The sequence below is a fragment of the Osmerus eperlanus genome, chromosome 12, assembly GCF_963692335.1.
Source record: "Osmerus eperlanus chromosome 12, fOsmEpe2.1, whole genome shotgun sequence".
In the NCBI taxonomy this organism is placed as follows: domain Eukaryota; kingdom Metazoa; phylum Chordata; class Actinopteri; order Osmeriformes; family Osmeridae; genus Osmerus; species Osmerus eperlanus.
In genome coordinates this window covers 9,245,737-9,263,823 of record NC_085029.1, presented here as the reverse complement: position 1 = coordinate 9,263,823, position 18,087 = coordinate 9,245,737, and the positions used below count along the sequence as shown (strand labels likewise).

General features: G+C 50.9%; 1 protein-coding gene across 1 annotated transcript in view; it reads right to left on the bottom strand.

Annotated features, from left to right (window-relative positions):
• Positions 1-1,769: 1,769 nt before the first annotated feature.
• LOC134031657 (protocadherin-15-like) overlaps positions 1,770-18,087 on the bottom strand; it is a 47,671-nt gene continuing 31,353 nt past the window's right edge. The window contains exons 4-13 of the mRNA XM_062475363.1: positions 13,307-13,416; positions 12,885-13,025; positions 12,403-12,530; positions 10,489-10,704; positions 9,293-9,381; positions 8,258-8,434; positions 7,083-7,301; positions 6,633-6,641; positions 5,633-5,743; positions 1,770-3,744 (exon numbers count right to left, since the gene is read on the bottom strand). Coding sequence (XP_062331347.1) covers positions 2,235-3,744; positions 5,633-5,743; positions 6,633-6,641; positions 7,083-7,301; positions 8,258-8,434; positions 9,293-9,381; positions 10,489-10,704; positions 12,403-12,530; positions 12,885-13,025; positions 13,307-13,416 — 2,710 coding nt within the window. The 3' untranslated portion in view covers positions 1,770-2,234. The remainder of the gene's footprint in view (positions 3,745-5,632; positions 5,744-6,632; positions 6,642-7,082; positions 7,302-8,257; positions 8,435-9,292; positions 9,382-10,488; positions 10,705-12,402; positions 12,531-12,884; positions 13,026-13,306; positions 13,417-18,087) is intronic.

The following is an 18,087-nucleotide window of genomic DNA, read 5'->3' as shown; positions in this document are numbered from 1 at the left end:
ACCCGCGCCTGTGGAGGAGACACAAAATATTTATTTCTCTAACGGAGAAAAAAGCTGTAGGTGATAGAGAGTCAGACTGACACCATGGCTCTGCCACTGTTTCACTTAGTGCTCAGGGAGTGGACACTTAAATCAAAAGGCTGCGCGGTCTCACTAAAGCAGATATTTTCAGGTCCAACTACATATGAGATGTCACATCTGAAAGTGCCTTGAGGGCTGCAGTGTGAAACTTGTTACAGGGTTTATAAATCTGTTGTGAAAAGTGCCCTACGGATGAGAGAGGGAAGAGAGACTGAAAGGGGGAAGAGAGAGAGGGAGAGAGAGACTGAAAGGGGGAAGAGAGAGAGGGAGAGAGAGACTGAAAGGGGGAAGAGAGAGAGGGAGAGAGACTGAAAGGGGGAAGAGAGAGAGAGGGAGGCAAGAGAATGATACACAGAGAAGGTTACACCATAATAACTTCACTAAAGGGACATAACCGTTTTTATAGTTTCTAATCTAATATATTCATAATCATCCCCTGGTTTGGCAGTGCTTTCAGGGTTCAAACTATTTAAATATTGTCTTGATTGGCTTTGTATATAAAGATGTAACTAAACTACGGAAACTCACAACCACCTCCCATAATGCAACACACCCCGAGGTCACAGGTCACTAGGCTGACAGGAAGTGGCTGGGTACTTGATTAGGCCAGATGGGTGGTTATCTTTGACAATACCACAACCTTCAGAGATCCATGGCCACATCACACAATAAAATGTGCGATGAGATTAGAAGAAAGAGAAGATATTAGAAGTGAGAAGAAGAGATTAGAAGAGAAGAGATTAGAAGAAAGAGAAGAGAAACTACTTAGTGCAAAACGTTGCAGGAATTAGAATTCCCTCTGGCGTTGTGATGATCACGGGGAGGTAAACAAGACAGTTGTTCTCTAATGCCGGCGTAATGAGCAGCTCAAATGAAGATTTATCACTGAACAACCACTGGTGACTTTGAGAGGACTTTGAGCTTCCCTCAGCGCCCCCTCTCCCTCCTCCCCATCCTCCTTCTCCTCCCTGCTGTGCTGGTGATATGGTCCTTGTGTCTGTGTGTGTGTGTGTGTGTGTGTGTATGTGTCAGTAGGGAGAGGGCGTGCTCTTTAAGATGTAAAATGTACAAACCCGGAAACATGTTTCGCCTCAAGAGACTGGGTTGACGAGAGTTGAAGCACAAAGGTAGGTGTATATTCAGAGCTGATGGGAGAGGAGGAAGGAGGACAGAGGAGTGGATGAGGGGAGAGGAAGGGTGGAAGAATGAGAGAGGAGAATGTTGGGAGAGGAGAAGATGGGTGGAAGGAAAAGAGGGGAGAGGTGGAGGGATGAGAAGATGGAGGATGAGGGGAGAGGTGGAGAAATGAGAAGATGGAGGATGAGGGGAGAGGTGGAGAAGGGTGGAAGGAGGAGAGAGGGGAGGAAGGGGGAAAGCTGGGGTGGAGAGTGGAGGACTGTCCCTGTTCAGTCTGAGCTGAAGCTGCTGTTACAGCTGGCTACCCCCTATCTTTACTTCTGAAATCACGGTAGCAGCATGTCTGACGTGCTCTCTCTCTCCCCCTTTGTCTTTCTCTCTCTCTCCCTTTTGCTCTCCGTCAGTCTGCAACTCTTTCTTGCTCTCTCTCTCTCTCTTCCTCCGCGTGTCGATTGGAATGTGCAGCAGGCTGGAGAACCGAGGAGTGTGTGACAGAAGATGTGACAGAAGACAGGCCAGATGAGAAGAAAGAGACTAAGAGAGACGAGAGAGAGAGAGACTGAGTAAAAGAGGGAGAGTGAGAGAGACAGAGAGAGGGACAGACAAGGAGGCAGACTGAGGAAAAGAGGGAAAGAGAGACAGAGTATAGTAGAGAGAGAGAGTATAACAGAAACAGTGAAACTCTCAAGAATCTTTTCTTTGAATGTTGTTATTTAAACGGCCATTAGTCATTACAGGGCAGACTATAGGGAGTCACCAACCATTCATGGTGTATTTACACTAAAACATACAGACAAACTAACATGCAATGTCTTTCTGAAAATAATGTTCTTGAAAAATGAAAACATAAAAACAACATAGAAACGAAGACGACATCTGGGATTGAAGAACGAAACATCCAAATGACACAAAAGGAATAAAAGTCTCTGATGAAATGATGAAACAGTGATGAAGGGGAGAGGAATGTAGAGGGAGAGAGAGAGAGGAGAACAGAAGAAGAGAGAGAGTGAGAAAGATCACATGACTGTTGAATGCGAAGGGAAGCGTTTCTCCAGCTCCTCCACTATGGAGTTCATGTTGGGGTGGGGCTGCGGGGCCCGGGGGGGGGCGGGGGCGGGGGGGGAGGGGGCCCGCTCCAGGGGCGTCTCCAGATCCGCAGCGTCCAGGGAGTCCAGCGACTCCATGGACTGGCTCTTCAGCATGCTCTTCAGGGGGTTCTGCTTCTGGTCGATCTGGCTGTACATCTTGGCCACCGACTTCTCCAGGGCCGCGATGTTGGGGATGGTCTTCAGAATGCCCCTCAGCTCCCTCTTGGGGGCCTCGGGTTCGGGGAGAGGGGGCGGCGGGGCCCGCAGGGACACGGGCCTCAGCGTGGTCACGGCGGGCAGGGGCGGCAGGACGAAGGCCGAGGGGTGTTTGGGGGAGGGAGAGACGGGAGGTGGGAGGGGAGGCGGGGGCGGTGGGGCGGGGCCGGGTGGAGGCGGAGGGGACGGGGGGGGCGGAGGGACGGAGGGGGGCGGCGGGGGGGCGCGGGGGGAGGGAGGGGGGGAGGCGGAGGGCGGGGGAGGGGCGGGGGCGCGGGGGGCGGGAGGGGGGGAGGCGGAGGGCGGTGGAGGGGCGCGTGGGGAGGGAGAGAGGGAGGAGGAGGGCGGGGGAGGGGCGGGGACGCTGGGGGGTTCTGGGATGATCTCCAGGCTGACCTCGTAGGGCTCGCCGGCCGAGGCGGAGAAGCTGGAGCTGAACCTCCGCAGCACGGGCGGCGTGGGCTTGCGGCTGGGTGGCGGGGTCCCGCCGTCACTCTGTGTGATCACGATGCTCGGGGCCACCTGCGGTGGGGGCGTCGGGGGCGCGGCTGGCGGCGGCGGCGGCGGCGTCATCTGCTGCGGGCACCCGAACACGGAGAGCAGGAAGTCCGGGGAGAGGGAGCCCCGCGAGTCCCGGCTCTGCCTCTGCCTCATCTCCTGCAGCTGCTCAAATTGCCTGGCCTGCTCCTTCACCGTCAGCTTGGGCCCCAGCTCCGCGTCCTCGTCCTCCTCCAGGTCCGCGTCCAGCCCGTCGTCCCGGCTGGCCCGCAGCTCCGACTGCAGCAGCTCCAGTTCCCACTGGACCGGGTCCATCACCACCTGGCGCCTCAGCGACGCGTACATGTCCCGGCGCCGCAGCCTGGAGGGCAGGGTCCAGCTGTGGCCTCCCCCTGCTCCTCCCCCACCGCCTCCTCCGGGGGAGAATCGGAGGAAGGAGTCCCGGAGGAGGCCTCTCTTGGGCAGGGAGCCGCTCCCCAGGAGGTCCCTGCGCCTCTGGCTGCGGCCCAGCGTGTCCGGGCTGCTCAGGGTGCCGTCGTAGAACAGCGGGTTCTTGGTGGTGAGCGGGTTGTCGTCCGACAGGAAGGTGATGTTGGACTCGGACTTGGGCATGTTGTTGAGGAGGATGCCGTTGGCGCTGGACTGCTGGTGGGCGGCGATGGCGCGCGAGGCGAAGCTGCTGATCAGCCGCTGCCGGTCGCCTTCCTCCAGAACGCAGCGACGGCTGCGGGCGACGGAGGGCGGGGGGAGAGACAGCACACCCCAAAAGTGATAAGATGGAGGGAAGGCGAGAGGTGAAGGATGAAAGGATGGAGGGCGGAGAGCTACATAATTCCAACCCTAACCCTGCACTAGCACAACAAGGGGGGGGGGGGGTAGCTTAGCGGGGTTAGAGCATTCGACTGCCGATCTAAAAGCTGCGGGTTCTAATCCTCATCTGTGCATTGCTTAGGCTAAACGTGTCTGCTAAATAAATACGCTATCAAATGCGTTCACAACACTAGTAAACCCCCATATAAACCCAGCAGATCCTTCTAGATCCCTCTAGCGCCAGTGAGAAGACTCCGCATTCTGCACTAACACGTTCCACAGCCGCGATCCAGCCCTACGAGGATCGGAGGAGATCTAGAGGTTGGAAGACTGAGGCTAAAACACACAACGTACGATCCTCTGTGACATCCGCTTACCTTTCTCCTCTCCTAGCATTTGTTACAGAGCAAAACACGACACATTAATCCAGAGTCTCAACAACTGGCAACAGCTCTGATCTGCACTGTAGACAGTGGGGTTCACTACTGAAATGCAGTAGGCTGTTATACGATGGGAGAATGGAAAGGATTCACCATTGGCATGCTAATCTTAATCAGTGGATCAAATCTGATCCACCAATCAGGATTCACGCATGCCAATGATAGATCCTTCAATATCTCCCATGCTACACACACCTTCACACTAATCAGTAAACTATTCTACACACACGGGAACCGCTACACTTATGCTACGACAAGTCGACAAACACCGACACACCATTAGCTATGCTTTTACACACAAGCACAATCTACAGAAAAAAAAGCAGCGCTAATGCTTAAGCTAGCACAGTTTGAAAGAACATCCGCACATGTACTCACTTCAGTCTGGAGTCCAGGGAAGGATGGAGGAGAGCGGAGGATGGACAGATGGAGAGGAGAGAGAGACAGGTGAGTGTGAAGGGGAAAGCGCGGACAAGAAGGATGGGGGGGGGGGCGAGGGGGGTGTTGTGGGTGCATAGGGAGTTTGACTACACTGTTGATGTGGGATCAAAACCAAGCCAAGCAGACTAGGGTCCAGCTGGTGACAGAACCACATCCTCCATCCCAGCCCAGCCAGTACATCCCAGCCCAACCCGGTGCAGCCCAGCCTAGCTCGCTACAGCCCAGCCTAGCTTGGTACAGCCCAGCCCAGTCCAGTTTATCCCAGCCCACAACACGAGGTCTATTCAATGCCCAGCAGCAAACAGCCCTAACACACAGGTGCTCAAGCACTCAGCATCTTATCGATTGACTTCATTATGTTCCCCACAGTCCTTAAATTCCGGAATTTATTTCAATTATCTTTAATTGACGTTCCTGTGCCTGCTGTGGTTTTCAACTCGGCTATGCATGTGGCCTTGCTCAAAGGTCCATCGGCCACCATAAGAATATCTGGAATTTCCCATTCCCAGCACGCTGTGTCTTATTATGCTAATGCCCGCAGGAAATCTCAGAGGGAGAGGCTGCGGATAGGGAATGCACAACTTCCCTCCCATCACGTCGGCATGGAGACGGTACGAGCCGAGACGACGCGTAGAACACGGAACCCGACATCTGCAGAACCGAGAACTCGGAACCAGAACGCACCCTCATGGTAACGTGGAGGAATCGTCAAAAGGATAGATACGATTCAGCCCAGCAAAGCTTCCAGCACAGTCTACACTGTACACTGTAAAAGTCCCGGACGGGAATTGAACCCCAAGTCTCCTGAATCCGACCAAAGGACAACCTCGCTGAGCTAAAGCTTCAGGAACCAAGGAGCCATGTCTGTAGGCCTGAGCAGGCCTGTTCGCCCCCCCCCCCCCCCCCCCCCGTGACACTCACATGGTGCTGTCTCCAAGCTCCTCATACAGGTTGTTGGTGGGGGCGCCCACACTCTTGCCGCTTGGCAGGGCCATCTGAATACGGGCTGTCTTGGCACACTCTGCCTGGCGCCTGGGTCGCAGGAGGGAAGGGGTTCACACACGGTTACCCACACCCAAGTGTATCGTCACTGACAGAGATTGTATGTTGTATGAATAGTATTCCTACAGCTGACACATTGAATACATTTCACATTGACATATCCCGTCACAAATAATAAATGCTAGAGTTGACATGACCTAACCCAACCAGAAAAATTGTATTTTTCTTTTTATCGTAGCTTTACACATTGTCATTATGTTGGTATTGTTCTACTCAATTCCGAAATGTACTTCAAATTATATTGTATATTCACATACGTGTTGACAACATCAACATAATGTAAGTATGTTTGTACTTATACTTTGTATGTGTAATTTCAGCACAATATTCTTTAGCTAGGGGTTATCAAAAATTTCACTAGTAAAACGGATATATGTTATACACCTGATTTTCACAGAAATGAAGCCCATGCTAGTTAGTAAGGTTGTCTTCTATTGTACTATCTGCTCTTTCTTGCATTGTTACCTTCGGGTTTATCATTTCAAGGCTTCAGAAAAAGTTGGGTTCTAAGTGAACTGCGCCAATATAATTCTGAGAGGGCACTTTTGAATTATACATGCAGACACACAGATGTATTTGCAATCTGGTACAAACTGGATCTGACGGAACAATAAACTCAAAGAAAGCTATTTTGCCAAGTCATTTCTTATTTATACAGGCTAGGACTGCAACATTCGGCAGAAATGTGGAGAAACGGGCCTTCCTTCCATCAATAATACAGTTTTTATTAGCAGGCAATATCGTTGCCCTCTCTGATCTCAATCACTGACTGGAGAAAGAGTGGGGAAGGCGGAAGGCACAACCAAACACGTTCACCGCAGAAGACCAAGATAATCATGAGAAAGATGACGATACTCACTCTTTAAACCTGTTGATAATGACAGCAGAGAATGGAAGAGGGACGGAGAGAAAGAGAAACAGCGTGAGTCATAAGGAAGGCAATTTACAGGGACAGAGATCATTGTTGTCATTGCCACAGCCAAATATTATCCCTGGTGCTGGTACAGAAACATAGCTTGCTATGCTGCTTGTTTCCCCCTGCGGTGACTTTAGAGACAAGGGCACTGAGGTGAGTCACGGAGGATTCCGCTGTAGAGGAATGTGTCATCCCTGTTTACCGTTCTCCGCCACCTCCGCCATGCGCTGCCTTCAGCTCTCTCTCCTCTCTCTCTCTCTCTCTCTCTCTCTCTCTCTCTCTCTCTCTCTCTCTCTCTCTCTCTCTCTCTCTCTCTCTCTCTCTCTCTCTCTCTCTCTCTCTCTCTCTCTCTCTCTCTCTCTCTCTCCACCCCCCCGCAGCGCCCGTACTCACTGCCTGTAGGTGACAATGACGATGAGGATGGCGGGGATGCAGCAGAGGATGATGATGATGGCGAGGGCGAGCAGTGCCCCCTCGCTGTAGCCCAGCGTCTGGACGGCCTTCCTCACGCTGGTCACCACGTCGGGCGTGCGCACCTCCAGGATGCGCCCGCCGCGTCCCAGGTACGGCTGGAACTCCTTGTTGATGTCCAGCAACTTCCCGTCCAGGAACCTGCATACAGGAAAGAGAGGGAGGTCGGTAGCTGTGGAGCGCAGGAAACAGGAGGTTATCACTGGGTTGGTTGGGTGGTTTGGTGGGATGAAGTTATTGTGTATCGAGTGTATGTGTGTGCGTGTGTGTGTGTTCAGCCCGTGTTCATTTTTACAAGGAAATGAACAAACACTACCACAGCATTTAAATCAACAGCACAATGAGGTATTTGTTAGACCATGAGACCAACTGCTCTCTGCTGTGAGACTGAAACAGGCAGAGCTGTGTGTGTGTGTGTGTTTGTGTGTCAGTATGCGAGTGCGTGTTTCAGTGTGTGTGTCTGTGTGTGTGTCTGTGCGTGTTTGTGTGCGTGCATGTGTGTGTGTCCGTATGCAAGTGCGTCTGTGTGTTCCATTGTGTGTGTGCGAGGCAGCAGGCTGCTAGGCAGTGAGTGGCAGAACTAGGGCTGTTGTCACAGGGGGCTTCTAGAGGTTGACTCTAATGGACCTGTGAGCGTAGGCCAGCGCGTAACACAGAGCACAGTAATAGACCATGTCAACCCTGAACACCCCCGCCCCCCACCCTGCCCACTCTGATCCCCCCTCACATCCCCCCCCCCTCCCCCCCCCCCGTCACACCAGTCCTCAGTCTATGTCCCTGCTGGAAGCACACTTCTCCCAGCAGCCCCCCCCCCCCCCCCCCGCCCGACACACACACACACAGACAGACAGACAGGTCACACACACCTCCCCTGACGTTCATCCTGCATAAGGGACGACCCTGCCCTAAAGCCCTCACTGACAAGGGCTGAGGAGATGAGTGTGTCAGAGTGTCACTTTGTATGTCAGTGTGTGTGTGTGTTGTGTGTAGGTGGCAGTATATGTGCTTGCACATGTTACATATGTATGTCTGTGTTTGTGTATGTGTGTGTGCTAGGGAAGGCAGAGTGGGTGACGGCAGGCTCCAGGCAGGCTCACTTGAACAGCTCCTGTCTGGAGATGGCTCTGTTGGTCAGAGGGTCAATGGCGTACACCATCAGGTCAGACTTCCCATAATCCTCCTGCTCGAAGCCGTCTCCGAAGCGACGAGGCCCGATGGATTCCACCACCACCTTGGCCCCCGGGATCTGATCCTGCACGTACCGCTCCAGAATACTGGACACACACAGGTATGACACACACACACACACACACACACACACAGGTATGACACACACACAAACATGCATAGACACACACACATATACAGGCATAGACACACACACATATACAGGCATAGACACACATACAGGCATAGACACACACATACAGGCATAGACACACAAAGACACACACACACACAGAGACACACACACCAGACACACACAGATGCAGACATACACACACACATACACACACATGTTAAGTGATGAACACACACACACTTCATTTAGCAACCGTCAAACAGCAGGGGATCGTTTTATCCTAGAGTGCTGGTGATAAAAACAGTTGCGGTTATTCACGGCCCCAGGCCCTCCACACCACGCTGATTCCCGTCCCTCCTGCAACACCTGCCCGCCACTGAAAGGGCCTGGAGTTAAGAGAGCTGAAGTGTTTCTTCTCCCAGACACTCAGGAAGACGCCAGCGTCACGCACACACACACCAGCGGGGGAGCTAAATATCAGATCCGGCCTTGAGACGAGGATATGACATCTAGATAGGGTGCTTCGCTATAATTACACGGAGACACGCGCAGAAACCGAGATGTGTGCGATGAGAGAGATGTAGGAGATAGCACAGGCAACGACGGGGATAGAAATATAAAATGATACATGTGTGCCATAGATGTCTACCGTACTGAGATGACTATAGATCAATAGATGTTTCTCATACCAGATGTGCAAGCCTGGATAAATAAAGGGATACTATACTGGACATGTTATCTTAGATATCTAGATACATGTTGTACCAGATGTGTCTTGGATATATGGATGTTGTGTAGGTCTAGATGTGTGTTCTACTTGACGTGTCACCTGATCAGCTGCTCCTTGTTTTGCTCCACCACGGTGGGAGGAACGTTGGAGACCACCACCTGCATGTCCAGCTGGTTCACCACCGACACCTGGACAACACACACACACATACACACACACCGGTTAACACACACAGCATAACACACACGAGTCAACAGATACACACACACACAGTCAACACACATACATATACACACACACTGGTTAACACACACAAAGAGATAAACACACACACCAGTTAACAAACTCATACACACAAGTCAACACACACAGGACATAACACGCAGGATAACACACACAGGACAAACACACACACAAGCAGCTAGATCCAGATCTGGGAGCAGATCCAGGACTTGGATGAGGAGGTTCTGTTGAAGGATCTGGTCCAGTATTCTTGTTAATCCCAGAGCAGGCCAGAGGAACAGGCCTCAAATGCACTATCAATGACTCCTATCTGGCCTGGGATGGACCCATCGACGGTGCTGGCCAATGGCCAACAACACTGGACAAACACACACGCACACACACACGCACACACATACGCATACCAACTCAAACACACACACAAACAAGCAGGAACACAAACACGCATTCCAACTCACACACACACACACACACACAAGCAGGCAGGCAGGCACGCACAAGCAAACACACAAAGACACGTTGGCCACACAATCCACAACACTTGGCACTGTGCTCTCTTTGTCCCCTCTGCATTGATTAGAACATCAATACTTTGTTGTTTTTAAACTAAAGTGGTTTCTTCAAGTGTGTGGGGGAGGAGTGTGTTGAGCGAAGCAGTCCAGAGTGAGATATTAGTCCTGTGGTCTGGTGCCCATCCACAAACTGGAGCCCTGTTTCCTCTATAGAGCCCTGACATGGATTGGTTGTGTGTGTGTGTGTGTGTTTTATAAACTATAGAACCAGTAAGGCTAACCGAAGCACTATAACAGTCAGGAAACTGTTAGTGGTTTTGTGGTTGTCCACAATCCCATTTCCAAAGATGTTATCTACGTAGGTCAAGGTATGCCAATAAAGTTTTTATCTCTTGAACCTGGAACACCATCGTGCCCACGCGGTAAAAGCTACACTTGTGTCCGTTTGAAGGGTAGTGTAATAGCTTTTTCCTGCTCCTCCTTACAGGTAGGGTCTGTCAATAAAGTTTCGGTTTGAATCGTAATCACGTGACCACTCACCACAACTTCCGCCTTGCTGCTAAGCCCCTCGCCGTAGTTGTCGGTGGCAACGACGGTGAACTTGAAGTAGGAGCGCCGCAGGTTGCGGTACATGATGGCGGTCTTGATCAGGCCGGTCAGAGGTTCGATGACGAAGCCGTCTTTGCCGTCAGCCGTGGGCGGTATGATGAGACGGTACGACATCGCACTGTAGTTTCCCGTGTCCTTGTCGACAGCCTGGCATGTACACACACACACAAACACACATACAACCAGGCGTTTACACAGAGATACACATATGCACAAAGGCAAAGGAACCCACACAGATATGAACTAAAGTGTGTGCACAAGCACGTACACAAACAAACACACACACACACAGACGTAAGTAACATTGTGCTCATTTCAGAGCTCATTGCTGTTAGTCAAGCACTTTGTTGTAGTTCTTCTGTGAAACTGTAGGGGGAGGAGTGTTTGAGCTGTGAGCGCTCGTGTGCTCCAGCTTATGTCTTCCAAACACACACCCACACACACGCTCACACGCGTGCACACACACAGTGATAGTGAGTTATATTGGGAGTGTGTGAGTGGGACCAGGGTACAGGACAGGCCCCTCCCCCCAGGACTCATTAAGACTAACAATGTCTCCTCAATATGCTCAATAGTTCACCAAGAACCACTAGAATTCTCACAGGTGGACTGGCCTGGGTCCCCTATTGTCTTTATGAGGTCATCAGGACACCACGAAGCATCTTTCGTCTGGTTGGCTAGATGGTGTAATTTACTTTGCTAACTCAATTTCTCCCTCTCTTTCTCTCTTTCTCTCTTTCTCTATTTCTCTCTCTCTCTCTCTCTCTCTCTCTCTCTCTCTCTCTCTCTCTCTCTCTCTCTCTCTCTCTCTCTCTCTCTCTCTCTCTCTCTCACTCACTCTCTTTCTCTCTCTCTCTCCCATGCTCCGTGCCTCCCTTCCTCTCTCTCCAATCCTCCCTCCCTCCATTTCTTTCTCTCCTCCCAGTCGCTCTTTTCTTCCATCTCTCACTTCCTCTTCTCTCTCTCCCTCCCTCCCTTGCTGCCTCCCTCCCTTCAATCCGCCCTTGCTCTCCCTCCCTCCCTCCCTCTCAATTAGTTAGAGCAGAGGCCAAAAGAAAAGGGTGAAGAGAGGAGGACTAAGGAGTGAGAGAATGGCACAGGGAGCGAAACGCGAAAAAACATCCCTTCATGTTCTCTCGGTGTCTCCATGGCACGCTCTCTATTCTCCATCTCCTATCTCCTCTCCGTCGCTCTCTCTTTGTCCCTTTTCCCCACCTCTCTCACTCTATCTCTCTCTCTCCCTTTTCTCCCATTGGTCCCTCTCTCTCCTCCATCTCTCTTTTGCCCTTCCTGGATCTCTGTCTTCAGCCCCCCCCCCCCCCACCCCATGCACTCCTGGAGGATTCAATTATCCCTTCCTTGTTCCAGACTAATGAAAGGGTTTACAGGGTGGGTGACAAGGGGGGCGCTACCAGGCCACAAAGAGGAGGCCAGCGCTCGGGGTCCTGCTACCCAGAGAGTTGAGCTGAGGAGGGGGGCCGGGGCTCAGGGATCACCCCTACACAGAGAGGAGAACAAAAATTGCTCGTGCACAAACACAAAACGACAAACACAGACACGTACACACACCCGCCAACCCGAACACACACACCTACACACATAGAGAAAAGACTTGCCCTTAGAGAAGGGGAGAAGAGGGTGGGGGGGGGGGGGTAGCTCCGTTAATCTGACCTGCTAATCTCATTACACTCAGGAATACAGGATAATCTAGAGAGCAGCTCAGGGCAGATTGTCTACACAGTAACCATGTTCACACACACACACACACACACACACAGGTAGGTAAACACACACACACACATGTAGGTAGAGACACACACACACTCGGGCGCAGGTGTGGCGTACCTGGACCTGCAGGACGGAGGTGAAGGTCTTGGCATCCTCGGCCACGCCCCCCAGGTACAGAGCCTGGAGGAACTCAGGTGCGTGGTCGTTCTCATCCTGAACCTGCACCACCACCTTGGCTGTGTTGGCTGGACACACACACACACACACACACACACACACACACTGCTCAATAGACGCAGGCAAACAGAGTAGTTCAATACACACATGCTGGCAGTGCTAAAGACACGCTACGGGCAAACTGTAGGAGGGTGACTCTAAACCTGCTCGCGAACCCTGAACCACAGCTGTGTTGTGCTCCACACAGAGACACACAGACCGGCCTGGATCTGGGCCCCAACTCTGTCCCCCCCTCCCTCCCTCCCCCCCTCCCCCCCCCCCCCCTCCCTCCCTCCCTCCCTCCCTCCCTCCCTCCCTCCCTCCCTCCCTCCTTCCCTCCAGCCACCCCTCTCTCCCCCCTGGTTCTCCAGAGGAGGGCTCACTCTTGGAGGGTGCTCGCAGGTTGGAGGCCACCACCCTCATGGAGTCGGCCTCCACCTTGAGGATGAAGCTGCTGTTCCTCTCGTAGTCCAGAAGTCTGGCCGTGGAGATCACTCCTGTGCTGTTGTTCACCGCAAACTCGCCTGACACACGCGCGCACGCAGACACAGAGGCACACGCATACACACAGAGACACACACGCACATTTATACACAAACACAAAGAGACATACATACACACAGAGACACGCACACATTTACACACAAACACAAAGAGACATACATACACAGAGAGAGAGAGAGACACACACACACATGCATGCACATAGAGACACATTCATTTCTAAGTAGTCGTCTGAAACAAACACTTAAAGGCCCACACATTGTCAGGATCTCTATAGGGGTACACAAACACATACACTCACCCCCCTCGTTGCCCTCGACGATGGAGTAGATTATGGTTTGATTGACAGCTGCTGCAAGTATGACGCCAACCATGGTCCCCACGGACGCCTCCTCACTGACAGGAGGAAACCTAAAACACACACACACGCACACACTGCTCAATAGACTGCTCAATAGACACACAAACAGCGCACGCACACACACACACACACACACAAATGTCAAGGAAGGCTACCTTCTAGTTTTAAACGATTTCATGTAAACAGTAGGCTGTGAAGAGAAACAGGGAGGATTAACTACCAATGTTAGCACAGCTTCATGAAGGACATTTTGGTCTAGAGTTTGTTGCAGACACACACACACACACACCGCTACACAATCACTTGGCTCCTGAGAGAAAAGGGTGGTGCATGATGAACCAGGTAGCAGCATCTAGCGGCTGTGGTTAGTGTGTGTGTTTTTCTGTCTGTCTACCTGTCTGTCTGATGTCTGTCTACCTGTCTGTGTGTCTGTCTGACAGACACACAGACAGACAATGTCTGTCTGCCTGACAGACATTGTCTGTGTTAGTGTGGAGACACCTGCAGCATGGTAATACAAGCTGCTCTGCTGGATGAATATTACTGTGACCTGCGGGCTAGCCAATATCTCCCAACAAGCAAACACACACTCACACACTCCCACACTCACGCACAAACTTTTTTCGAAAATTGTATTTTTGAAGAGCATTCTTTGTAGATTTCTTTCTTTCAGTTTTTCTTTTTCCTTTTTTTTTTTTTACCTCAATACCATGTCTGAGCTGCCTCATTCTGCTGTATCCCACCGATCCTGTGTGTGTGTGTGTCCTCCATGCTCAAGGTCCTTACGTATGCACAAACCAGCCTCAATTCTTTTTTTTGAAGGCAGGCATGACACACACACACACGCCCACACAAGCACACACACGCCCACACAAGCACACACACGCCCACACAAGCACACACATATACACACAGCATGAGGAGTGTTCTTCCCACCAGCCAGCAGTCTCCAGTATGAGGGTATTACAGCTGTTAGTCTTCTCCTCCTGCAGTTCTGGGTTAATGTTTTCACACACACACACACACACACACACACACACACACACCTGCCAGAGTGTGTGGTGCTCAGTAACTCAGTCACTGTGGTAATCCCTTATTCACCAATCAGAGCTCTTGCTTGCCCAGCCTGTGGCCAAGCTGTGTTCGCCGAGATAACAGAAAACGCATCCACACACACATGCACACACACACACACACACACACACCCACACACACACACACACACGAACACTCATACACACACAAACACGCATCCACACACACTCTCACTCTTTGACACCTCACTAATGGCTGCTCCAGAAGCCCGCTCCTAAGTGTTGGCCTCTAACGAGGTCCACAGAGCAAAGCCAGCCACACTCCAGCCTCGCAGTCCTCAATCAGTCAACCTGCTGCCATCTATCTTTAGACCTCTCTCTCTCTCTCTCTCCCTCCTTCCATCTATCTCTACTCCTCTCTGTCCCTTGTTTTTCTCTCTCTCTCTCTATGTCTCCTGTTTGCCTCTTTCTTTTTCTGCATCTTCCCCCCTGTCTTCCACTTGCCCCCCTTCTCTCCCATCTCTCTCTCCCCCTCTATCTCTCTCTCCATTCCCCCTATCTCTCTCTCCACATCTCCCTTTCTCTCCATTCGGCTCACTCCATCCCTCTCTCCATCTCCCTCTCTCTCCCCATCTATCCCTCTCGCTCCATCCCTCTCTCCCGAGTACAGTATCAGTGATCAGCAGAAGAGGCCAAATCTGCTCAGAGTGCAGCCGAGAAAGATAATCCTTCTAGAGACTTCTGGAAGAATTCGAATGTTTCGCCATGGAGATGAGCTGTGCACTCAGACAGACACCTCATCTGCCACATTCTAACAGCTTTCCAGGGTTTTAACACCAAAACGTATTCATGGTCAAAAGGGTGAAAAACGTAATAAGTTCTTAAGTGTACATAAAGTTGAGCCATCTGGAGTGCATGGCAACATGGACGAGGTCAGATAATTTACAATAAATCACGTCCACATCCCCTTCTGACAGAAACGACTGCTTGACTGAGATGGGGACATACAGTAAACATGGAGAAATCGAGTATGCCTCATCTTTTCCTCTTTTCTCAGGCATTGACCGAATTGACAAAAAACATGTATCCCTCAACAAAAGCAGCACAATCGCTCACAGAGCCGTGAAAAACACCTTTAAAGCCTGAGCTGAATAATACATGGTTCTTATAATTCAGTATCTGATGACTTGAATACAAATGAAGAGAAACAGCCAGTAATCTCTATAGAGCACAGAAAGCTTGGCTGTGGTAGGGAGAGGGGGTTACTGGTTACCAAGAGGGTTCCAACACACACGCACAAACATGCACACACACACACACACACACACTCCTCCAGCTTGGTATTCAGACAACATCGATCTGCTGTTTGGCGGCAGGAGGATAAACTCTTTCTAAAAATGGATGGATGTATGGACGGATGGATGGACGGATGTATGGAGGAATAAGTGAGAAATGGATGGGCGGATAGACAGAATGGAGGGATGGAAAGAATGGAGAGATTAATGGATAGACAGAGTGAAAGAAAAAGAGAGGAAGAGGGGGAGAGCTAAAGCTAACTATTGTCTTACCCCCCAAGCAGAGAGACAACCTCCAGTAAAATATCCTTTAGAAGTGTCCTCTCCCCCTAAAATGCTTGGCTCAGGAATTATAAGCCGGCTGACCTTTTCAAAACTGGTTGTGTGTGTGTAAGTGTGCGTGTGAGTGAATATGTGTGTGTGTGTGTGTGTGTGTGAATATGTGTCTAAGGAGCTCACAGTCGTTTGGCATACTGCTGTCCTCTCCAAACAGGAGTTTTAAGGTCAGCCATCAGAGCAGTGCACTCTGGGAAGTGTGGCTGGTCTAGCGGAGTCTCGCGTCTCTCACGGGGCTGTCAGAATAACAAGCCGTTGGGAGCCATGCATAATGGATGCTACTGGAAGAAATGGAAGAAAGACGCAGAAGAATATCAGTTTATCAGTATTAGTACACCGCTTGAGTAGCAAGCATTGTGTGCGCCTGAGCGTGTGTACATGAGAGTGTGTGTGTGTGTTTCGATGAGGCGTGTGAGTGTGTGGCTGTGTGTATGCGAGTGAGTGTGTTTACGCGAGCTTGTGTGTGTGTGCGAGGTTTTATGTAGGCAAGTGTGTGGGGGGTTGTGTGCACACGCGAGCGCGTGTGTGTGTGTCTCTGTTAAAGACTGGTGATGGTTCTATTTATGAAGGCAATGGGAAAACAGCATCTGGCTGCAAACACACTAAGTAAGCATCAGAGCGGGCTCTTAGTGTCCAATAAAACAGCACAGGCATCGTAAACAACATTAGTAGAACAGTAACCGTCTGAACCCTCCCTCTCTGACTCCTCCCCCTCAGTCTGACAGGATGCGTAATTGGACAGAGCGCTGTCTGGCCTTAACCAATCTCATGGGTCTTTAGCAGGAGACAAATAGTCTATGTGAGATCAATAATGAAACAGGAAGCGTGAATATGTTAACACCAGGACCTGGTGTAGGTGAACGAGAACCCGGGGGGGGGGGGGGGGTCGTCGCCATATTTACACAAAATATCATTCATAAACAACAAGAGGACACATGCTCATTCAACTGCCTATCCTCCTCTCTACCTCCCTTCTCTCCTCCCCCCTATTCAAACAACACAGACTTTCCTCCCCTCTCCACCCTTATCTCTTCCTTCCCCCCTCTCTCCTCTTTCTTCTCCTCCCTCCACTACCCTCTCATCAGCCTCTCTTATCTCCTCTTCCCCCTCTACAGATAGCACATTAGTCCCTCTACCCTCCACTTCTATTGTTATGTATGCTAATTAATCTAGTTATTGACCAATCCCGTGCTGGGTATTGTGTTTGCCTAAAGGTCTGTCCAGGCCTCTGTGGGCCCGGATTAAGGGATGTCCCTAACGAGGCGTGACCAATCACAGCTCTTGATCCTGATGACTGGGAGGCACCTTATTTGTCTGTTCCAGAGTCCTTCAACTATTGTCAAAACACTCTCTCCCTCTCTATTTTTCTCTCTCTTTCTCCCCTCCTCTCTTTCTCTGTACTCTTCCCCACTGTTTATCTTTCCCTCTTTATCTACTTTCTGTCCCACTCTACCCCACTTTCCAATGTCTACCCCTCTCTCTCTCTCTCTCTCTCTCTCTCTCTCCAACTTTGTGTCGTGAGGCCTATCTCGGTCTATAAAACAGGCAGTGTGAGTTTGAGATTATATTAGGAGAGTGTTTAAAGAGCGGGTGTGAGAGTGTGTGTGAGTGTGTGTTAGCACAGTGTTGTTTGAGTGTGCATTAGCAGAGTGTGAGTGAGCGTGTGTTGGCAGAGTGTGTTTGTCAGAAGCTAACAACGTCGACAGACCCTCCAGCCGGATGCGATGGTGAAGGTTACCTTGTGTGAGTCTGTAATGGCGACAGGTGTATTTTTAGAGTAACAGCTTTGGCAATGCTTTGACAGCACATTCATATCAGTGTTCATGTTTTAGGGCTCTTATGAGCGTCAGGCCTTTGTGTGAGAGGAGGCTCGGTGTTTTGCAAGACATAATTAGTGTTTCTCTCAGAGGTGCAAAGCACACAGAGGAAAGACGAACATGGTCATCATTTAATAGAGCCCATGTTTGCAGCCGTTGACTAGAGGGCTAAATGAAACAGAAACATGTGTGGGTGTATGAGTGTATAAGTGTGTGTGAGTGACTGTGTGTGCATGTGC